The sequence below is a fragment of the Chelonoidis abingdonii genome, chromosome 22 (genome assembly GCF_003597395.2).
Source record: "Chelonoidis abingdonii isolate Lonesome George chromosome 22, CheloAbing_2.0, whole genome shotgun sequence".
Classification (NCBI taxonomy): domain Eukaryota; kingdom Metazoa; phylum Chordata; order Testudines; family Testudinidae; genus Chelonoidis; species Chelonoidis abingdonii.
The window spans coordinates 7,406,714-7,431,295 of NC_133790.1; the positions used below are offsets into that span (position 1 = coordinate 7,406,714).

Consider the following 24,582-nt stretch of genomic DNA (forward strand, 5'->3'; position numbering starts at 1 on the left):
GGAACCAATTGGGCCTGCCTCTCTAGAAAACTTCGGACTTGCTTGAGAGTTATGAGGAAATGGTACTAATGATTTTGTGTAGCTGATAAAACAGTGTATCAGTTGTTGTTTTGCTACATTCTTTTGGGCTGTTATTTTTTGGCCCACCAGGGTACATGCTCCTACAGCTAGCATGTTTATAGTTCTTGCTTAAGTTTCCACTTTCTATACTTAATTTATAGGAGAGCTAGAGCTAGATTTTTCATTCACAGGCTGCTACTTGTCCCCACTGTGGAAACTCTCAGCTTCTGGAGGGCAGATACTTTGTCTTAAAATATAAGTTGCTATCAATTTTCTAATTCACATCTTTCCAGCTGTCAGGCAGACTATACGAAGTGATTCTAAAAGAAAGAGGCTTATCAGCCTCCAGTTCCATGGGGATTAAGCCTGCAATTGGAACTGATAAAGGATTTTTCTGTTCAATTGCAACAACTGTAACCCAGGCTGTCATCCTTGAACCTTCTCTTTAAACTACTGCTGAGTTTCACTATAAGGCATATTTTCTAATAGTTTAATCATTTTTGTGGCTCTTCTCTGAACCATCTTCAATTTTCCAAATTCTTCTTGAATGGTGGACACCAGCCCTGGACACTATGCCAACACCAGTTGCCCCGGTGCCAATGAGAGCTAAAATAACCTTTCTACTCTTGAGATTTCTCTGTATGTGCCATGGAGTGGCATTAGTCTGGTGGCCAATGTCATACTAGAATCTCATGTTCAGCTGATTATCCACCACAACCCCCAAATTTTTCAGTGTCACTAGTTCCCAGGCTGTAAGCATAGCATACGTTCTTTGGAGATGTATATTTAGATTCAGCCATATTAAAACATGTAAGTGTACCAATCTTACTAAGTGATTGAGATAACTGTCTGATCTGTACTCCATTATTTGCAGATTTTCAGTGATTTTTTTTTGTTTAAGGTGATCAATGTTTTTATCAAATAGCGTAAGGCCAAAATTTGATCCCTGTGGAACCTCACTAGAACCAGAGCTGTTCAGTGATTCCCCATTGGCAGTTACACTGAGACTTGCCAGTTTAATCAAAATGTCTCATGGTGCCAAGTCAAATGCCTTAGAGAAGTCTAAATATATTAGATCAGTTACCTTTAGTTCCTCTAAAAAAAAGACAGATCTTGTCTATTTTCTGTAAACCCATGTTGATTGACATTTTTATGTTATATGTAATTAAGCCCTATATTAGCTGCTCCATTGTTTTCCCTGGGATTTATGTTAGGCTGACAAGATTTCCTAGGTCACCATTTTTTTTTTTTTAGTAATGGGAACCACCTTAGTTTTGTTCCAGACTTCTGGAATGTCCCCACTGAATGAAGTTATTGGAAAAGTCAGTATTAGTGGTTCAAGCTTCTCTATCAGCTCTCTTAAAACTCTTGGATGCAAAGTTATTGGGACTAACTGATTTTGAAGTGTCTGACTTTAGCAGTTGGTGTTTAATATCCTCCTGAGAAACTTTCTACTCTACTAGTATCATGTACTTCAGTAAATATTTCTGTATTTAGAAAAATAATACTTCTACCACTTCCTTCTAGTAATGGACCAGTGCCATTAAGATTTTATTCTTAATATACTTAACATCCTTAAGGATGTTGGCCTTAAGTTTCTTGCTGTAGCCCATTGGTTTCCTTATCAATTTCCTGCCTGTGATATTTATATTCATTGTCAACTTCCTCTTTTTTTTTATATATATATATATTTTAAGTAGCTACCTTCACTCTATACTACTTGTGAACAGCAGGATGCAAGATGGGCTTCAGGCAAAGGCCACTGTTTCAACAAAAGGCTTTAGATATTGCAGGGAAGCGATTTTAGAAGGGGGCTGGCTACATCAAGATAGCATTGAAGCTTATTACTGTTACAGGGTGGCTTCTTGTTCCTTGTATGTAAGCAGACTCTTTGTCATTCAGAAGGTGGTACTCAAGTATATCAATACTGTGCTCAATCTTGTTACATTACTACAGAGTCCAGTTCAAGGTGAGCTGTGTAGTGAGTGTTACAGGTGAGGGTTGTGCACACCTGGCTAAATCTAGGGAGGGTATGAGATTCCTTTATACAGCTGCTCAAGAGCATGCAGTCTGGCTATTCTAACCCCCAGAGGGGATATATAGGCTTTGACTAAGGGGGATAGTGAATAGTTTTAAAAAAGAGACATAAGTAACCCCAGACAACTTCCAAACCTTTATTAAATTCAGCCATTGTTCAGAATGGAAGTAATGCATGTGCTACATTCCCCTACATTAACTTACTGACTTAAGTTCTTCAGTTGGTAACTTTAGAAAGTCCTAAAATAAAGCCAGAGTTGTCTTGCTCCCTTGTCATAAGCAGTAATGTCTTACTAAAGATTCTCTGTAAATTGCATATTTTATTTTGAATTGTCCCAATCAGCAGCTGTCTTTATACTTTCAGAATATTAACAAGTTTGCTAGTTTATACACAAGCTGGATATTGGCTAAAGTTTTGGATTAGTTTTCTTCAAGACTGATAGAAGGCTGTGCAATAATTCTTTAAAATAACCATCCAAAAACAATCCTGAAAACCTCTAAGTAGCGTATGGCAAGCTAGGCACAGAGGTGGTCTTCCATTTCCAACTCTTACCACCTTTATGGAGCCCTGTCATTGAATTGCAGCACTTGAGTCTAATTTAAAACAGAAATCTAGCTTTAAAACAAACAAACAAAACACCACTCTCTAAGTAGCTAAGATAGAGAAGCACTGCTTTGCTCTCTCACACAGCCCCCCCATCCATAAAAGATGTGAATCTAGCTTAAGATTCTTTCCTGCACTTACTCCCCTACTTCAGCAGCTTGTACTTATCAAAAACAACACACAGAAGTCCAACCCTCCACCCCATTCTAGGCCCAAGTAGATGGAGGTATACTGCCTCCTATACCTATCTACTGTACAGAAAACCAAAAGTATTTTTAATGTACTAATTTCTCCAGTTGCCAGCACTTGCCTTCTCAAAGTGGGTGAACACTGGGAATTGAATAGTGGGCTGTACAGAAAGTTGAAAGAGACCAAGCTATAAAAAACCCTATACAATATGGTAGTTTTTGTGCAACACCATTTGCCCAGTAAAATTCAACTCAGATTAAAGTTGTCACTGGATAATGTTAAAGGCGTTTCAACTGCCATTAGTTTTTGTTTTTTTTTTTTAAATAAAGAAAATGGTTATACTGTTAAATATCTAGCATTAAAACAGATTACAGCAAAGGTAGTGGGCAATACTGGCTTTCTACTACACTCCATTATTTCCCTCAGCTGGGGGACCCTTTAAGGGAAATGTTTGTATTCTAAAGGAACAGTTATTCCCCCTGATGGTGGTTTGATGCTATCTAGAAACTGGACTGAATAACCTATTTCACAGGGGTCACCAGCATGTTAATTTTGTTCATTACCCTAGTCTTGATTCAGAACACTTGTGAGCAAGTAGTTTTCTCTCTTTAAAAAACATAATTCCTCTTAATCCTGTTCTTTCTTCCTTCCTTACTCTCAACCCATCCCTACCCCAGAAAAGCTAATGGGTTAAGGTTTAAAATACTATAACTCCCAACAGTTAGCATCTACTAGTTTCACTATAATTGATCTGTATTCACTTTAAGTTCCCAGTATGTGGAATACAGTCTTTGCAAACTATAATAGGCTTGAATGAATTTGGGGCCACTGAAGCTAACACCTGTTCCTTCTAACTACATTTTATTTTTAAACTCAACATTGAGTAATTAGCAATTAGCATTTGGCTGCCATTAAACAGAGCTATGTAGGAATACGCAGTTCACTTTGATAAAAAATGTTCAAGGACAGTATACAATATACATGTAATGAGACAGACATTCTGAATGAAGCAATAAGCATGAAAATAGATTAGCTGTACCTGCACAGAAACATTTATGTAATGGCAGTGCTTTCTACAATCTTGTTTTGACTGTTAACACTATTGTAGCAATAGTGTCAGAACAGTTACATTCCAATATATGAAATATTACTCCTTAATAAAGTTTGAGTGGTGCTTAGTATTGCTCCTAGTGAACCAGACTATAATCATCCAACACGATGGTCATGGTAAAGCACTTTTCTGTTGACTATACTGGACCCTTCAGTAAATTAATGATTAAGGTGATGTTCTTCAGACAAGAGCAATAAGTGATGCTAGATCTGCTGTAAACAGTTGGACTTAAGCAGTTCATGGCTTTATAAGGTAACTCAGGCAGCTCCTGCAGTACACATCATGTTGCCAAACTGCAATTTTAATTCTGTCACAGGAAAGTTTCAAATGCTGCTGTAGCCTGCCGTTCAAAATGTTTGATTCATATTGAAACTAATGTTTGTCATAACAAGCTTCATCAATCCTGCCCCCAGAAATACAGGAACTTAGGGTGGCTATAAAACATTTTTGGTCTTAAGATTTAAATACGTGCACTGCTCGTACAACATACTGTCTACAGATGGGACACTCACTCATTCTTTTGCCGCACTTTGTGCAAGTGACCATGTGACCACATTCCAGAAGAACACAGTCAATTACTGCATCCATGCAGATCCTACACAGATTATCATCACTCTCATTCAGTTGCATCTTCTCTCCCTCTGCAAAGCAACAGATGGGGTTAAGATTTAGAGAGATTCAGGCCATGGCAAAAGCAGCTAAGTTCTGTCCCAGGCATGTAGGAAACTAAGCCAACTCATTTCAGTATCACTTCATTTTCATCTGCATTTACAGTAAAGCTACTGGTAAAATAAAGCTTTAGCTTAATCTTACTCGATTTATAAACTAACTGATGCAGAGTATGGGTTTGTCCTATATTTAGGATCAAATACCTCTGTCACGTAGTCCAAAGAAGAGAGTACAGGACTAGGATTCAAATAAAAGGTATCATTCCAGCTCTGCTACACCCACTGTCATAGCAGGGTCAAAGTCATCCCACCTCTGAGCCCTATCAGTTTCATCATTTGTCAAACATGGATAATACTTACCTCCCCTCTTTGTAAAGGACTTATCACTACAGATATGTATGCAATATTATTAACAGGGCCAAATAAAACCTTACAAAAATTGCTATTGGGGCACAAGACTGACACATTCAGTAACTATGTAGAATTAAAGGGCAGCCACGTTGTATGATGGAAAGTAGATCTGAGTATTAATCTTTTACATTTTGTAAGACGTTAGAGAAACAGGAAAAAAAAATCTTGAAGTTTACATTTAACTACCAAAATAATGCTGTAACTGAGTGGTATAATTGTGACAATTTAACTCAGTTGTGCTTTGTTTTGGGACCATAGTGCAGCTATTTGTTAAAATGCTAATTTTAGGAAAAGACCACCAGAAATTTGATAAGAAAACCCATCACTTGTCCCAGCAATGGCTTTACAGCTAGTCCATAGAGACTGGTCCCCTGGAGGAGGGATTTTTGCCAGTGTAGTTTTTCATCATTGAAAAGCAGTAACATCACTAAAGTAAGAGTTCTCTTCTAAAAGTTTTTTTCTATGCCAAAAAAAATCCCACTAATACTTAATTTACACCCAATGCCTTTCACTGGGGTTTCACAATTTCATTTTCTCTAGTGGGTTGGTTTTCAATAGTGTAGTTGTTACCAATTTAACTACTTTGAGGAAAGCTGAAGTGAGTGTGATCAAGTTTATTTGGCTTCAGCAAGTCACCAAAACAGCACAATTTTAGGAGCCAATGCCACATACTGATCAACAGTAACTCACATGCCAGATCTAGCACAGCTTCAGCTATTCTGGACACAACTAGTACAGTTAAGGGCTCTCCAGTTGTTGCAGCTGACAAAAGCACTCAATACCCATTGTCAAAGCCAGTCACTAGGGAACAAGAGTTAGTTTCAAGAAAAAAAGAACTAAACACCTACGTGTTGTGTGATTTTCCTCACTCTCTCTGTACAGCCTGCTCACTTTCTCCACAAGTTCCCATTTTTCACAGCATCCTGAATAGTTGACAAAATTTCGAGCAAGTATTTCCTTCAGCTGTCGAATACTCAACCCTTCAATAGCTTCCAGACTTGAAATATCAGACAATGATGCTCTTGCTCGCTTTCTGGACATGCTAGCGGTCTGAAACACACCAATTATTTCTTATGCTTTTAACTTTAAGTCACCAAAAAAGTTACTGTTCTAATTTTAGCTAATCCCTGCTGTAGTTTAAAGAATTTAGCATTAATTTTATTTACAATATTTTCAAATATATCTGTTAACATGCAGCACCACAGTCTAGTTCACTCAAACTAAATTAACAGCATGAAGGCGCTATGGTTTTTTGTGTCAGATGCCAAATAGGGCTAGTTTATTCTTTAGGTGGTTCATGTGTCTCACCTGCTCTTCTGTGTTTTCTTCTTCTTCTTCTTCATTATTTGAAGGCGGCATTCCACTTTGTCCCTGCATATACAATGCATCAGAGCATGACAACAACTCCCTCTGGTACAGTAAGGAAAATGCTTTAAATAGGTCACAGATGACACAAATTGGAAAGCTTATGCTAAAGACAGCCATTATAGTTTTAAGTGATCAGTCTTGTCCCAATTACCCACGTTCTTCCATTTTCAAGCACAGGATGTAAAAAGGGTATTTCCTGAAAACCCTACACCCGCCTATTGGTGTGTGTATATAAGTGTAGCAGACAGCATTTATAAGGTCATTGTAAGATCAAAACTAGTGGTACTGTACCTGTATAGGTGTTCCATTTTCTGTGCTTCCTCTTCTATTTGTAAGTTCTCCTTGAGAGGAGGACACTGATACAGAGAGAGAAAATGGATGGGTAAAAAAACTAGAAGAAGTCTGTGACCTTGAAGAATGCAAGCTACTAGTGTCTGTATCCTCAGAACCTAATCCATGATGGCAGAGTACAAGATCCACCAAGTCTTCTTTTTCTCGACAAGTATCTGTTGCTATGTTTCTAAGGATCAGATACTGACGCAGATCCTTGATTTTCAGTTGCATTAACTGAGGCCGCTGAAATGCTGTCTCTTGTAACAAGTGACAAGTAGAACATCTTCTGAGATTTTCTTGTAAGATTGAACAAACTGAGCAAAAATCCTTCTTGCAGTCACAACACACATGCTAAACAGGAAGACACAAAAAAGCCATTAAACTGTATGCCATATATTCACAGGAGTAAAAAATAAATCTGTTTGCTATTTCCTTCACACACACCCTCCATCACCCACTGCTATTCTTAATGCTTTCAGCTGACACTTAGTACATGTTTTCTGAGATGTCTGTGAAACTGGCCTGTCAAACAGTTTTGCAGGTACTCTCCAGAGCAGTTGTAGGGCTAGTACATTTATCAAGACATTTAATCAATTTTAACAAGGCAACACTTAAATACACACTAAGTTGTAGTTAACTCAAAAGGACAGCCACTTGAAATCTAGTCAATTTCAAAGTGAGTTGCAAGTAGTTTCAAGTACTAAACCTGCCACCAAGTCTGTTTCTATTTTCTGAGGAATTTAGTGTTTCTCTCTCACACATAAGGGAAGTCTGACTACAGAGGAGAAAGTATGATTATACACAAGGTGCTGGCAAATGTGCCATGTAAAAATGATTAAAAAAATCTGATCTTTCAGGTTTAGTGATATTCGCCATTAATTCTTACAATTATAAGAGCAATTTGAGAGAAGTTTGATATAAAGTGAGTCTCCTTTTAAAATGGTTTTCCTACTCTCAGCAAAAAGAAGATTTACCAAAGAACTATCCTCCTCCTACTCAAGTACTAACTCTGCAAAGCCATGCAGACCTTCCGTCCCCTCTACTTTAACTTCAGATACATCAGCTAAAATATATAGAAGAACCAGACAGCTGTTGGAGGTAGCTTTTTACTTCCAGAATATAGAACCAAGGTATACGCCCACAACAGCTGCATATACTAAAAAGTGGCAGGTCACAAAGCAAACAATTTGGAGAATAGCCGCTCTGTGGTTGGAAACCTCTGTCGTTCATGATACTATTTCTGCAAATTCTGATTGTGAGACTCCATACAAGGCATCCTCTTTCTGTGATGACATGACAGTGTGCACAATTCCACAGGCCTCCTCTTGACTAGAAGAGATGTTTTTAAAAAATGTTAGCCAACACATTCTAAAACATTTTCCCTTGACAAGACAGTGGAGACTACAGGGGCAATGTCACAGAAGACAACATATAATGACTGCAGTGTAACAGTCATTCAGCACCATTAGAAACAATACTGAAACCTTGACGTATTGTTCCCCTTCCATTCCCAGAGAACTATGTTAAGATATTTAAAATTGAGTGTAACCTCATTAGCTGCGATAAAATTACTAAGACTCAGTTCTGATGATTCAAGATACTAACCAGGTTCTAAGATGGAATCATGAAGATACCATTTTCTGCACTGTGCTACTAGGAAATTCAGTCATGGGAGACAATTATGCCTTCCTCTGAGGTAATGGCTAGAAGTATAAGTTGCAGTTCCTAAATAAAATCTCCAGACAGCTCCTCTGAAAAAGATACTGGTTAGGACCCTGATGTTTTGGAAAGAGTTCAATGGCTAAATAAAATGTAAGCTTTTATTTTGACCCTAAAAAAACACAAACAAAAAGCAACACTGTTAAAAGCAGTTATACATCAGAGTAATAAAAATGTCACTATGGGTATTTCATTGGGACAGCAGTGTTTATACATTGCAGAGTTCACGTCATTAAATAATGTTCTACTCTGCGGTATGTCATTGAGGGAGCCGGGGGGGGCGGGAGTGCGCGGACGTGGCGCGCAAAGATAAACTTCGACCGGTTTCATAACACAGTACTGACTTATTCACAGGACTATGAGGCCTTCAGTGCTGACAAGCACTGGAGCTATGCGTTGTGTAGGACTATTTATAGAGTTTACGGGTGGCATACTTGTGGTGGCTGCGGAAACACTTCCGCATTCCCATCCGCCAGGGCTAGCCAGAGGCCCAGACTCGCCTCCATATCTACGCAAGCTATTTTTCGTAGCACTAGGATCAACATCTAAAACTGTAAATCGCGCAAAGAGAACTCCACAGCAACAAGTCTGATATCCCGGACTGAGGCTCATGCTACAGCACTGAAGATAGCTGTGTAGACATTTTGGCTCAGGCTGGAATGTGGGCTCGGAACACTCCCATCCCATCCCAGGGCACCAGAGCCCAAACAGCTACACAGCTATTTGTAGCATCATAACACAAACTTAAGTCTGTAGACCTGGGCTCTTGAGACTCTCAGCTGTGGATTGGTTTGTTTTTGCCATGTAGACATACTCTGTACTTTTTTCCAGCTTGCAAAAGCCTCTCAAGCAAGAATGTGACAAGAACATTTAAGGGAAGGTATGAAGATATGTAAAGAACAAGGTAATTTTCTAATTAGACTCCTATGTCCCCTACACTCTAAGTCAGGGTTCAGCAACATTTCAGAAGTGGTGTGCCAAGTTTTCATTTATTTACTCTAATTTAAGGTTCCGCGTGCCAGTAATATATTTTAATGTTTTTAGAAGGTCTCTAAGTCTAATATATAACTAAACTATTGTTGTATGTAAAGTAAATAAGGTTTTTAAAATGTTTAAGAAACTTCATTTCAAATTAAATTAAAATGCAGAGCCCCCTGGACTGGTGGCCAGGACCCAGGCAGCGTGAGTGCCACTGAAAATCAGCTCATGTGCCACAGGTTGCCTACCCCTGCTCCACGTAGAGCCAAACACTGTATACGCTGTAACTGAGCTACAAAGCACTACCAATGTATCCGTTTCGCTCAAAGCCATGTAGGATAACCTCGGAATACCAAAAAAAAAACAACAAAAAAAAAAAACACACAACCTAAACTACAGACACCACAAACTTCAAAAAAAGCTCTTGATTTAGATTTACTATTTCTAATATGAAAACAGAAGAGTCAAGGTTACATACTCAACCCTTCCTGGAGACATGCTAAGTTCTTAAGTTGGCACCTAAACTCATCTCTCCTACCACAAGAAACTAGACACCATAGGAAATATCTCCACAGCAAAGAAAAAAATCTGTAGGGAAAAAGAAAAAATTCTCTTTCCAGATATCACAGGTCAACCTTACAGGGGAATAAATTGTAAGAGACACATCCACAGTAGCAAATAGAAGATGCAGAAGTTAGAGTTTAAAATCAGAAGTTCACTTTCCCTGAATCTTCAGGCTGACAAATCTGAATTACAATTCTTCCAACAATGGAAAAAAAGGGAGGTAGACTGAGGCAAGGATAGTCTAAGGCAGAGTGGACAAACTTTTTGGCCTAGGGGCCACACTGGAGTTGCGAAACAGTATGGAGGGCCAGGTAGGGAAGGCTGTGCCTCACCAAACAGTCTGCCCCCTGCTTCCTATCCCCCCCCCTTCCACTTCCTGCCCCATCCAACCACCCCCTCCTGGGATCCCCTGCGCCTAACCACTCCCCTGGATCCCCCCCCCCCCCAATCCCCTTTTGGAATGTGGCCCTGCGAACATGGGTGGAGGACTCAGGAGGAGCAGGGGCAGCCAAAGAGATGCAGCGGTTTCCCCTTCAAAGGGCCACTTCTCTCCAGCCAGCTGCACAGCCACCCAGTGCTCCTCCAGAGTCCTCTGGCCGTGCTCCCACCACCTGCGTGCTCCCCTACCTCCGCAGAGGGTGTGCCGGTCCTGAGCTGCACCCTGTGTTCACTGTTAAATCTGTCCCTGAGCCATGCCACCCAGCTGGAGCCAACCACACCACTGTGCTGCTGGCATGGTGAGCTGAGGCTGCAGGGGCGGGGGGACAGCAGGGGAGGAGCCGAGGTTGGCCAGGAGCTATGGGGCTGGGCAGGATGGCCCCACAGGGCAGATGTGGCCTGTGGGCCACAGTTTGCCCACCTCTGGTCTAAGGGCAACTCTGATGATCACTTCAGGCACAAGTGAAATGGTTCTGCATTTAACAACCAACTTGGAGGACAGGGATGGTGGGAGCTCTAGCAATTAGCCTCAGATTCCTGATTCTCCAGTTACAACAGCCCTGATCTGAATCCTATTAAAGTTAATGGGAGGGCTCCCAGTGATTTCAGAGGACTCTGAATCAGGCTTAAGTTCTAGACAGTGTTTAGTTTATAGAACCTGAGATAAATAGCGGTCCTAATTCAAGAGCTCTATTTGCATACCGGCAGAGGAAATTGGTATAGCCAACAGTCATGAGTCCCTTAACACAACTACCTCAACCACAATGATTAGCATAGATCTTTCTCTCCCTGCGTTCTTTGGAATTTTAATAAATAAGCCCTAGGAAAGCTTAGATTGAGACATTATGGACCCTCAGCTGCTGCTCAGGCACACTGCCACAAAAGGAATGCAGAGCACAGTAGATTTGAAAAAAAAAAAAAAAAAAAGAGGGGGCAATCTCTGCCAAGAGATTGATCTGTTGTAAGAATCTCTGAATATTAGGTTCTCTGTAAATCAGAAACAGTTGGGCTTCAGTTTATTCTAAGTTCACTGCAGAAAACTGGGTCACTTGAGTGGTCAAGATAATGCTGGCCTGCCAAATTGACTCTAATCTTACAGATTACATTATTTTTATATAAATACATAGAACAGTCAGTCATCTTTATGCGTTGGGTTTTGAAATGCATCCATAGTTTAAACAAAATTCCAATCAATTTTATTTGATAAATTTTGTTGACTCACTTCTTTGACTGTAAGTGAAGTGATAACCTAATCCAGTGCAGTAGCCTTTCAACTTCCTAACCAACCGTATTCCTCTGACACAGGGCTAAGACTGCAATTAAGTTCACTTGGCTTCTAAGGAAAATGCTACAATATTAATTGTGAATTCAAGGCTCTCTGTTGCTCAGCTTCTCCATCACTCAGTTGTTCAGCAACTTCTTGGTTGTTATTTTGAACAAGCAATATAGGAAAACTTCTAATCCTGTCTGACATCAACTTCCTCTGTGACCTTGAACAAATCATTAAAACCCCTCCACCTTGTGCCTCAAGTTTTATCATCTGTAAAAGGGAAAATACTTCTCTCCTGACAGGTCTACAGATTAGTTACTGTTAGTAAAGCATTATTTAATAAATTACACTCACCTTTTTCCTAAAAACTGAAAATGAAAGCCCACAGGCTTTGCAGACTATATTGGCTCCTGAAGATGGATATGCTGAGAAGTCTGTATTTGGTGCAAATCTGAATGGGCCAGTTCCTCCCCCAAATCCTGGCTGTTGGCCACGGACAGCTCCAGTACCCATGACTTCATTCAGCAACCCACAGCAGGAAGCCCACATGGACGTGGCTCCCGCCTGAAAACAGTAAAGGCAAAAAGGAAACTTAACTCCATTTTAAGATTCTTACCCGTGCGTAACTTGTTATTGAAGAGATTCTTCATTCTGTTACACCATCATCCCACTAGTGTGGTGTATGAATTCCCAGAGTATTAGTAATTTAACACAGCAATAACTCTTAGAATTGTCTTACTCCCGTGCTTCCCAACTGGGGTCTGGACAGTTAAAATAAGCAAAAGGCCTCTTTTGAGAGCAGTTTTGTGGGGGGCATTGCACAAGCAGGCAAGGTAGAGAACCTGAAAAGGTAATGTTTTAGGAGAGTGGACCAGTGAAAGAAGCAGACTAAGGGTACGTCTACACTACGGGATAATTTCGATTTAAATTAAACCGGTTTATAAAAGAGATAGTATAAAGTCAACTGCACGTGGCCACACTAGGCACATTAATTCGGCGGTGTGCGTCCATGGTCCGAGGCTAGCGTCGATTTCTGGAGCGTTGCACTGTGGGTAGCTATCCCGTAGCTATCCCATAGTTCCCGCAGTCTCCCCCACCCCTTGGAATTCTGGGTTGAGAGCCCAGTGCCTGATGGGCAAAAATCATTGTTGCGGGTGGTTCTGGGTACAGCCTCACCCCTCCCTAAGTGAAAGCAGCAGACAACTGTTTCGTGCCTTTCCTGGGTGAACTGTGCAGACGCCATAGCACAGCAAGCATGGACCCTGCTCAGATCAACACCGCGATCGTGAATGTTGTAAACACCTCGCATTCTCATGCAGTCTATGGTGAACCATGAACTGCAAAGGCAGGCGAGGAGGCAGCGGCTACGGCAGCGCGACGATGAGAGTGATGAGGACATGGACACTGAATTCGCCCCTGCGCTTTGGAGCTCCTGCTGGTAACGAGGCAGGTTCTACCCATTGACTGCTGATTTTGGGCCCGGGAAACAAGCACAGACTGGTGGGACCGCATAGGTTGCAGGTGTGGGACGATTCGCAGTGGCTGCGCAACTTTTTACTTTTGCATGCGTAAGAGCACTTTCATGGAACTTTCTGACTTGCTTTCCCCTGCCCTGAAACGCCAGAATACCAAGATGAGAGCAGCCCTCACAGTGGAGAAGCGAGTGGCAATAGCCCTCTGGAAGCTTGCAATGCCAAACAGCTACCGGTCAGTCGAGAATCAATTTGGAGTGGGAAAATCTACTGTGGGGGCTGCTGTGATGCAAGTAGCCAAAGCAATCACTAAGCTGCTGCTACAAAAGGTTGTGACTCTAGAAAACGTGCAGGCCCGAGTGGATGGCTTTGCTGCAATAGGATTCCCTAACGGGGGGGGGGGTAGATGGAACCCATATCCCTATCTTGGCACCGGAGCACCAGGGCACCCAGTACGTAAACCGCAAGGGGTACTTTTCAATGGTGCTGCAAGCACTGGTGGATCACAAGGGACGTTTCACCAACATCCATGTGGGATGGCCAGGAAGGGTTCATGACGCTCGCGTCTTCAGAACACTACTCTGTTTAAAATGCTGCAGCAAGGGAATTACTTCCCAGACCAGAAAATAACAGTTGGGGATGTTGAAATGCCTGTAGTTATCCTGGGGACCCAGCCTATCCCTTGATGCCATGGCTCATGAAGCCATACACAGGCAGCCTGGACAGTAGTCAGGAGCTGTTCAACTACAGGCTGAGCAAGTGCAGAATGGTGGTAGAATGTGCATTTGGCCGTTTAAAGGCGCGCTGGCGCACATTACTGACTCGCTCAGACCTCAGCCAAACCAATGTCCCCCATTGTTATTGCTGCTTGCTGTGTGCTCCACAATCTCTGTGAGAGTAAGGGGGAGACCTTTATGGCGGGGTGGGAGGCTGAGGCAAATCACCTGGCCGCTGATTACGCGCAGCCAGACACCAGGGCGATTAGAAGAGAACACCGGGAAGCGGTGTGCGCATCAGAGAAGCTTTGAAAACGAGTTTCATCACGGGCCAGGTACGGGTGTGACTGCTGTGTTTGTTTTCCCTTGATGAACCCCACCCCCTTGATTGACTCATTCCCTGTAAGCAACCCACCCTCCCCCTTCGATTACAGCTTGCTTAAGGAAATAAAGTCACTATCGTTTAAAAATCATGTATTCTTTATTAAAAAGTCATTATAAAAAGAGGGAGAGAACTGACAAGGTAGCCCGGGTGCGGTTTGGGAGGAGGATAGGAGGAAGGAAAAAGGCCACTAAAATCATTTCAATGTAATGACAGCCTTTTGGTTGGGCTGTCCACGGGGTGGAGTGGGCGGGTGCAAAAAGCCTTCCCCACGCGTTCTTACCAGTCTGGGTGAGGAAGATATGGAACATGGTGAGTACTGAGGGTGGTGACACAGGGGCTGCAGCGGCACTCTGTGACCCTCGCTGCTCTTCCTGAAGCTCCACCAGACGTCGGAGGATGTCAGTTTGATCACGCAGCAGCGTTTGCCCCAGCGCTGATCTTCATCCCGCCACCTCTGATCTTCCTGCCGCCACCTCTCATCTCGAGCGTCCCTCCTGTCCTCACGTTCACTGGCATCTTTCCTGTAATTTGATACCACGTCCTTCCACTGATTCAGATGAGCTCTTTCATTGCGAGTTACTTCCATGATTTCCGAGAACATTTCATCTCGCGTCTCTTCTTCTCTCGCCTTATCTGAGCTAGCCTTCGGGATGGAGTAGGGAGGCTTGAAAAATGTGCAGCTGCATGAGGGAGGGAAAAAGGGAGAGAAGTATTTAAAAAGAAGATACATTTTACAGAACAATGGTTATACTCTTTCACAGTGAACAAACACTATTCAAGGTGTCTATATAAACATGATCCCATCAAGATCCCAACCGCGATAAAACCAACTGGCTGCCATCATCAACATGGAGAGGATGAAAACAACTCTGCATTTTGAGCGGAGAAGCATGTGATCATCACAGTGAGTTTGATCAAACGATAGTGCAGGCCACGGGAATGGCCTGCTTTTCTGTCAGGCATCTTGAAGACAGAGATCAAGTTACAGTGAGTCTCTCATCTCTCAGGACACTCAGTTAGGGATAGATGCTGCACTTGGCTTCCATCGGGCAGGAAATCAGTCCAAATTGTTTGCAATGTGTGATACAGTGTGCTTGTGTTTACCAAACGTGAGCAGAGGGACTGAGAGGTTGTTTGCCACTTTTTAGAAAGGAAGGAAGGAAGAAACATATGGTATGGGGGAGAGTGGATCATGACAGAAAATGATACGGCGAGTAGGTGATACCATGGCCAGCTAACCAACGCTCGGCGAATCAGCCAGTGGCTTTCTAATGATGGTATCTCCAGGCGAGTACTGCTGAAAACATTTGCGTTCCATAGGGCGCCAGCGTTTGATAAACAAACGCAACACAAAGTTGGGGCAATATTGTATGAGCCAAAGAGGCCCACCTAGTGTTGGGACACCGTGAAGAGATAGAGGATTAACAAAATAGTTGAATACAGGCTTGGCCTTACTGGGTCCGACGAGTTCGATAGCACCCTTATGTATTTCACTAAGGTGTTTTCTGATGCATTCAGACTCGGGAGGAGGACAAGAGATTCTGCCTGCCCTTGTTCTTCCTCTCATTCCAGTCTCCTCATAGCAATTTGCATAGAGGATGGATTACTTCAAAAATAATGCAGGCTACTGTACCATTTGCCGAGGGGGTTCAATCGGGGACGAGGCAGGAATTCCGGGCCGTAAGCTCTTGGTGGTTGCAGTGGGCTACGGCGGTTGTAATGGATGAATCCGTGTGAGTGCTGAGGCTGTTTGGGGCTGACGGAGTGCTGTGTTGTCTCTGCAAGGTCGTCCTCGCTCCTCACCCTCCCCATCCGTATAATCTCAGGCATGCTGCGATACACACCCCACACGGAATCCAGAGACAGGGGTGGGGTAGTGGTGGCGCAGCCCCCTAAAATTGCATGCAGCTCAGCGTAGAAGTGGCATGTTTTCGGCCCTGACCCAGATCTCTTCGCTTGTTCTTATGGTTTATCTGGTAAGCATGTCTGACTCTCCACTTCACTCTGCACTGCACTGGTTCCCTGGTGTGGCCCTTTTGTCCACCATGGCCTTGGAAATTTTTCAAAGTTTTTTCATTCGTCTTTTGGCACACGGATTCTGTTAGCACAGAGTCCTCTCCCAGTATAGCGATTCATAGTGCCCTGAGTTACCTCCTTGTTGCAGTTCCATGTGGTCTGTCTGTTTTTCTAATTTCTGCAGGAGACTGCATTGCTACCTGTTGCTCTGTATGAGGCTCTCTGCTGTTGGTCACCTGTGCTGATCAGAGCTCCACGCTGGCCAAACAGGAAATGAAATTCAAAAGTTCGCGGGGCTTTTCCTGTCTACCTGGCCAGTGCATCCGAGTTCAGATAGCTGTCCAGAGCTGTCAGTGGTGCACTGTGGGATATGGTCCAGAGGGCAATACCATCGATTTGCGGCCACACTAACCCTAATCCGATATGATAATTATCGATTTTAGCACTACTCCTCTTGTTGAGGAAGAGTACAGAAACCGATTTAAAGAGCCCTTTATATCGATATAAAGGGCCTCGTTGTGTGGATGGGTGCAGCGTTAAATCGGTTTAACGTTGCTAAAAATCGGTATAAACACGTAGTGTAGACCAGGCCTATGGATCAGTCAGCAAAGACACAGGAACCCATAAGGAAGACTGGCAGTTAGTCAGCAGAAACACTCAAAGGATGAGAGAGAAAAAACCAGCAAAAATCAGGCCATAGCCAACAGCACAGGCTCAGCAAAGAATCTGCTGCTGGAAATGAAGATGATTTTGTGGAAGCAGATTACACCCAGACAAGAATACCCAACACGTGGGGTTTCTGCACTGGAGCTACCAGTAGCTTTTACAATAAAATTGCTATTATAAACAGATCTGAATACACACTGACCAAGTTTTGATTTTTAAAATCAAGGTGGAGCACCCAAAACATTCACTTTTGAAATACGCACATTTCAAGTGTGAATTACTTGTTATCCTTGGAAATATTTTATATTGGAGTGTCTTGCAAGGGGGAGGGCAATCCACTGTAATATGTATTCTACATAAAATCTACACTTAGAGAAGGCAGCTTCTTTTAAGATTCAGACAAACTGTGCAAGTCCAATTACAGTTTTTAGTTAAACTCAAAAATGATTACACAAAGAAAAAAAGAAAGATGTGTTTCTTGATCAGTCCAAGACCAAAGTTCGTTCCTTCTTGGAAGGAAAACAGAGTGATATGACTGAAGGATTTATGCACTTTTAAGGAAAACACCAAACAATCAATTTTAAATTGGTATGTTTAAAGCTATTTTGTCTTTCAAGCCTTTACCAAAACCACTCTGGAATACACTAAAAAGGGAGAGGATGTCTTACAACTAAAGAGAAAGAAAATGGAATACATAGGTTTGTGATTTCAAGTTTAAATGCTAGTGCAGGAAGGAGCCTTTATCAGTTAGGTGTGCATGGAACTGCACGGGCATTTTATCTGGAGATTGAAGGGTTTCTAACTCACAACTCACATTTTAGCCACTAGCTAGACTCATTTTAAAGTGAATTTATAAACTTATTCTAAAATTAACTGAAAACATTCTGATATTTGTGGTAATTTAATGCAGAATTAAATATATATAACCCAGGCAGGGCCGGTGCAACCATTTAGGCAAACTAGGCAGCCGCCTAGGGTGCCTAGTGGTTGGGGGCGCCTAAAAGCCCCCTCAGGTGAGGAGGTGGAGTGGAGGTGAGCTGGGTGGGGGGCGCGCGGAGAGGGTTGCCCGCAATAATGAGGGGGGTGTGCACAGGGGAACAGCTCCCCGCCCCAGCTCACCTCCGCTCTGCCTCCTCTGCTGAGCACACAGCCCAGCTCTAAGTCTCCTCCAATCAGTGCCGCAAGCCTGGGTTGGGAGGAGAATTAGAGCAGCGCCGACGTGCTCAGTGGAGGAGGCAGAGCCGAGGTGAGCTGGGGCGTGGCCCTACTCAGGCAAGGGTAGCTCCGCAAGAAGGCCTCCGCAGGCAAGGGTTTAAGCCTGCTAGGGGAAGAGGGAAAGTCTCCCTATGCAGATTAGCTGCCTTGGGGGGGGGGGGGCCGCCCGGCGGGGTAGCTGGGGGGGGTGCACCGGCCCTGAACCCAGGAATTTTGTACCCTTCAATATGATAGGAAACATTCCTCTAATTTTGAGATTCCAGTTTATAAGAGCCAATGGGAAGCTATAATAAACCCTATCACAAACTGAAGTTAGTTTGTTTATCTAAATCTTTCCATGATAAAGACTCAGATAAACTTGAAATTCAATGAGAAATGCCCCTCATAGTGATTCTGTACATCTCCAGCCCACTCAAGCCTTGTGCCTTCACTTTCCCTATAGGAAGTTTTCAACATCTCTAGTTAAATACATCACTGAGGTTCTAAACATTGTCAGGGCTAGGACTTTGCGTTCCTTTACAGCTGTACTGCACCTAGCACATTATAGGCACTACCAGAACCAAATATTCATAGACAATAAATCTACTCAGCCCAATCTTGCAAGCACACCATGTGTAGAATTTACACTAGACATAATAGGAGACCTGCACGTGGAGTGCTCCCAGGACACCACCATCATTTAAAGCTTCCCACACACTCTTGTGAAAAGGAGTTAAAGATGTTCACCCTGTTACAGGAATACCTGAGAACACTGGATTTTCAACCCATCTTAAAATTCTTATGTCACCGTGTTTCCTTTAGCAACAAGATCCATTAATCTAAAAACTCCATCTTTTTGCCCCTAAGCAGCCACATCAGCTGTCTATTAAAACCTTATGTTCATGCCTGTGTGGGTTAAGTCAGTTACTGTCAATATATTTTAAAGAATTTTATTTGCAGTGAAAATGGCAATAAATCCCCTCTAAATTGAGCAAAGTGTTGGACAGTAGTGATTTAACTGCCATATAAAAATCCTTTTAATGTACATTAACAGACAAATGTTCCCATTGAGGTATGTAATCAGACATTCATGCTTGTTTACACGTTAGGCCAGTCTTCAAAGAGCTACCGATATACAGTCAGCACCTCAGAAACCGACAGTTAAGGAACTTAAGTTCTTGCTAACCCAAACCTCAACTTTCTACATTTAATACCAAAAAGAATGTAGATTAACCAACACTCATTTTCCTGTGGAAATTTCAAGTTGACCCTGAGCATCCCAGTTTTACTAGACAAGAATGAGTTGTGCTGAGTTTTTTTTTTTTTTATATATAAAAAGCAACCCACAAGATATACACTTTTTAATCTGAGGACTAAAACACTTGTTACAAGCACTTTTAATTATTTATGTAATAGACATGCAAGACTCACAAAAAACAACAAATTGAAATTTAAAAACCACAACTGCCAGCCCAGCATTCCTGAGTAATAGTTTATAGTTCATAAGACAGTTAAATACATTAAAGTAACTGCAATTCCATGGTTCAGTGAGGATAGTACTGAAGTAAGGATTAGCCAGTATCAGAACCTGGGCATCCAGGAATATTGTAGGATATAAATGATTAAATTAATTTTAAAAGAAAATATGTATGTTTTTGTAGATCTTGTAAAGTGCAAGTTTATTAGCAGTCATGAGAAGGCCTTGAAAGAAGGTGGCTTAACTGGAAAAATGGACCTGAAAGATAACTGATCAGATCGAAGGAAGATGATGCCCCAATTATCAGAGTTAATAATAAGAAAGGATTGTGCATGTTGAACTAGCAGTGACTCCAAATGAACTAAAAAATAGGATTTGCCCAAAGTTAGCAATTGGCAATGACATCACTTGTTTGTTAAAGGATAAACTCTTGAGCTGATCACTACTAATACTTGCTGCACCAAGTTAGAGCCAACCAATACTGGTCTAAGCACCCCCAAGCTTAGCTCTTCTGTAAGTATTTTGATCAAATGATTATAAATGTTTTGTTACTATTTGAATGTAGTATATTGATTATTTAGGGTTTTAGGCATGTTTAGTGCAATTGTATAAATACCATTTGGCCTGAGGATCTAATGAAGGAATTTATAGTTAATGTCTAGTAGTATCTTACATTAATAAGAACTCCAACACGTATGAAAGCCATGGTTCAAAAAACTGTTATATCAACATAATTAAAAGGACACTTAAGTAGTTACAGCCAAATAATTAGGGGGATGGAAGAAAGTGTGGGTGGGGTTTTTTTGTTTGTTTGTTATGTTTTTTTAAGTGTATGAAATTACTGGGGGAGAAATGGAGGAATAAAACATCCTCCTGTAGAGAATCTGAACACTACAGTTCGTGTTAGCACATAGCAACATAATAGTGAAACTGTTCATTTAGTTCTGGTTGTACCTTCAGTGAAACTGGCCCAGAGCAGATTCTCCCCTCCTCCTCACCCCCCAGCAGATAAACCCATAAGGGACATTCTGATCATCCATTCTAGTCTGACCTCCTGCTTAACACAGGGTCACAGGATTTATATCAATTATTTCCTGTTTGAACTAGATACAGCAGCTCCTAAACTTTACTGGTTCAGGTGCCACCTTTTTAGAGAAATGAATGGATGGAACAATCAAGCTCAAATACTAAAATAGTGCATGAAGAACAAATTTGGGAACCCCTGAACTTAAAGCATCTCTTAGAAAAACCTTCAATCTTGATTTTAAGATTTCTGGTGATGGGGAATCCACCACAGGCCTTGGTAAGTTTTAATGTCCAAGCTGAGTTACATGCAAGACCTAACCAAATAAGAGTTAAAACAAACAAAAAAAATTCAAATTTAATTTGACCAGTATTTAAAACTTGGGTTTTAAAAAAAAAAAAAAAAAAAAAGGCAGATAGAATTTTCTCTTGACTGCTTACCTTTAATAAGGAACTATCTGCATATTTCTGTAAATATGGTATAAAATTGATCAAAGTTTTGGTTTTTTAATCAATATTTAAGAATGTATTCTACATAAGAGAAGATGAGGAAGAACAGAGACGGCATTTGGTTGGTTGACCAAATGAGTGGTTCATTGGGTGGCAACAGCCCAAGGAAAGATAAGGATGGCAATGATGAAGAGTAGCAACAATCAGGCTACCAACTAGTTAAACATCTGTTTTTCTATGTTTATCTATCCAATAGGCTGTAGCAGCTCTCCACACACCATTATCATTACTGAGCATATATTTAGGAAAAATATATTTTGTTTTTCTTATGTACCAATCATGGATTATTTTAAAATACACACTGGAAAAAAAAAAGCGTTGATTAGATTTTATTTTGTATGCTTGTTTTGCCACTTTTGATTGAAAATCCAAAATATATATTGCATGAAATCTTTCCATAACCTGTCTAATCAACAGCTGATTTTTTTGTACAGAATCAATGTTGTGAAAAGGTAACTAAACCACACATACTGTAGAGAATGTCTGAAAGTTTTGGCCACCCTGTTTAAGAATGAGACCATGCCAAAAGTAAGCAAGATGTATACAAAAATAACTTGCTATCTAGTAAAGTTAGTATCTCCTTATCCTCCTTTCAACCAGAGCCCTTAACTATCTCCTCCATGCCCAACTGTTTTCTTTACAGGACTTGTGCTCCATTTTATTATCATTATGTATATAGGAGTCCTAAAGACAGTTTTCAGCTTGTTTTTTCTATAGGCAAGTTATATCCTAATTAGAAGTTTATAAAAGGTGACATCATAAGAGTCGACAGCGAAGCAGGGTGAGGAGAAGGGATTATTAGTTCTGGTTTAAAACTTGTGTTTGTTATCAGTATAACTTCAATAGCTAACTTTGAGAATAATAGAAGCCTTTCCTGAGGATTCAGCACCTTTGTGCACTCAAGGCATTACACTTCCACAAAACAGATTCCCAAGACTTCCAGACATATTAAGTCTGGTCATCCCTAGTTGGAGAATCTCTGGGATTTCTAAATAAGAGAAAGACAGAATGTGTGCGCGCGTCCGTAAGTGTAAAAATTAGGGCGGGGGGTTGAAAGACTGTTTCATGGCTTCTTTATCCATTAGACACATACCAAAGAGGACAAGCCCAACTTTTTTTTTTTTCTTCCAGTTTCCCTCCCAGAATCCCCTACAGTTCAAATTTAATGAACTGCAGATTATATACTGTGCCCTAATGTCCACCATCACGTCTCCTACCACAAATACACATGAATGCTCTGAGGCATAAAGAAGTTGTACTAAATCTTGGAGCATATGCCAGATCATGACACCAGGATCTGGTGCAACTCAAGATCTATGAGCATTCACCAAAATCAAGAGGCAACACTATAGCGAGACCAGGTCTCAAGTTCATCATTAAAACAGGTCCATTTACAATCTGTAAGCCCTGAACAGCTCCTACTAGGGTTCTCAAACTTTTTTTTTTTTTAACTGGTGACCCCTTTCACAGAGAAAGCTTCTGAGTGTTAATAATAATAGTAGTAGTAATAATAATAATAATAAAATTTTTATTTATATTTAACACCATTATAAATGCTGGAGGCAAAGCTGGGGTGGGGTGGAAGTTGACAGCTCACAACCCCCCCATATAATAATCTCGTGACCCCCCGAGGGGTCCCAACCCCCAGTTTGAGAACCCTTGAGCTAGTGGATGGTATCTAGCAGAGCTGCTTGCATCTCCTCCAGGTCCTGCAGGATAGGCGAAGTCAGATCAAGCTAGCCCTTGAGGGTATGTCGATACTGCACTGTAAACTCGTGTCTGGTCTTATGGACTGTTTCCAAGCACGTGCCTGAGCAGCCACACTGTGATGTCAACAATTGCCGGAACTGGGTCTCACAGCCCTACACACACCTTCTGCCCCGGCGGTGCTGCTTCCGCTGCAGCCAAACTGCAAAATGACCAGGCTCCGGGCCGAGTCACACCAAGACTCAGGCCCTCACCCTCCTCACTAGCAGGATCCCAGCGGCCGGACCCAGAGCGCTTGCAGCGCTGACCCAAGCCGGGCAGGGCGGCGTGTGGCCAGAGCGCGGCTCGGCCCAAGTGGGAGCCTGGATGGGGTATGCAGCGCAGCAGAGGTACCAGGTCGGCCGGGCCCTGGGAGAGGCGGGGCAGAGTCTCCCCACTACCAGCCCCTCCCCCCAGGGGAGAGCGCCGCTGTGGGCTTGGCTCACGGGCTGCCAAGTCACGGGGGCTTCCTGGCCCGGCCCCAGCGCCAGGCGGGCCCGCGGCGGAGGAGGGCGGGGCGACACAGCGGCAGCCGCGGGCTAGGCACTGACACAGGAGCCCGCCACTCCCAGCCAGGGGGACACAACCCTGGCGGCTCCCCCCAGGCCCGGGGACCCCGCTCACCTTCATGACCGCTCCCGCCTCTCCTCCTCCTCCTCCTCCTCCTCAGGGGGCAGCGAGCCGAGCACCTTAACATCCCACGGGGCCCCGCCCTGCGCGGCAACTGAGGGGCCGCCTCACGGAGGGCGGGACAGGCCTCCTCCCACCCCCATTGGCCGCCCCTCAGCCAATGAGAGCGAGAATGTCCAGCTGACTCTCCAATTAGAGGAGAGGGCGCATCCATTCCATGGGGAGGGGGACGAGTCCATTCAATGGGGGGGTTGAGAGTGTGAATGTTAGGGCCTCCCCAGTCCGCACCCCCGGGGAGGAGCTCGGCCGGGCCAGGTCTGGGCCCAGACGTGGGCCCAGCTGAGGGGCCAAGCCTCGGGGGCACCCCCATGACTGCAGCACCTGACCGGACAGTGCAACGGCGCTGCACCTGCATGACTAGGGGCGATCGTCTCTGGACCGGACCGGACCCGAACCGCCCGGGACACCCCACCAGGGCCCGTCTCTAGACCTGCCCCGAGCCGATCTCCCACCGCCCCGGACACCCCACGTGGGCCTGTCTCTGGACTGAACCGGAACCAACCTCCCAGCACCCCGGTCACCCCGCATGGGCCCATTCGCCTCTGCACCAGCCTGGAACCGACCTCCTAATGCCCCGGGAACCCCCCGTGGGCCCCTGTCTGTAACGGACTTAAACAGACCTCCCACCACCCCAGGCCTCCTGTGTGGGCCCCTCTCTGCTACAGAGCGGAACCGACTTCCCGCACCCCGTGTGGGCCCAACTCTGTAACAGAGCGGAACCGACTTCCCACCGCTCCGGGCACCCCGTGTAGGCCCACCTCTGTAATAGCAGAACCAACTTCACCCACTTCCAATGCCTCAGACGTCATGTCTGGCCCGATCTCAGTAATAGACCAGAACCAACCTTATCCCTGCTCCAGGTGCCCCAGATGTCAAGCCTGGCTCCATCTCTGCAATGGACCTTTATCAACCTCCTCTTGATCCCAATATCTTTAAT

General features: G+C 43.2%; 1 protein-coding gene across 8 annotated transcripts in view; it reads right to left on the minus strand.

Annotated features, from left to right (window-relative positions):
* RNF34 (ring finger protein 34) overlaps nt 1-23,700 on the minus strand; it is a 63,462-nt gene extending 39,762 nt beyond the window's left edge. The window contains exons 1-7 of one of the 8 annotated variants that reach the window (XR_012654707.1): nt 23,580-23,697; nt 12,105-12,314; nt 6,740-7,132; nt 6,389-6,451; nt 5,929-6,130; nt 3,835-4,642; nt 2,223-3,630 (exon numbers count right to left, since the gene is read on the minus strand). Coding sequence is in view for 6 of the 8 variants with exons in the window: in XM_032800632.2 (XP_032656523.1) it covers nt 4,455-4,642; nt 5,929-6,130; nt 6,389-6,451; nt 6,740-7,132; nt 12,105-12,314; nt 23,580-23,585 (1,062 nt within the window). In the remaining 2 variants the exon portion in view is untranslated. Of the gene's footprint in view, nt 1-2,222; nt 4,643-5,928; nt 6,131-6,388; nt 6,452-6,739; nt 7,133-12,104; nt 12,315-23,579 lie in introns of those variants that run through there. The other 7 variants (XR_012654708.1, XM_032800634.2, XM_032800631.2 and 4 more) reach the window with 7 other exon arrangements.
* Between the last annotated feature and the right edge of the window lie 882 nt (nt 23,701-24,582).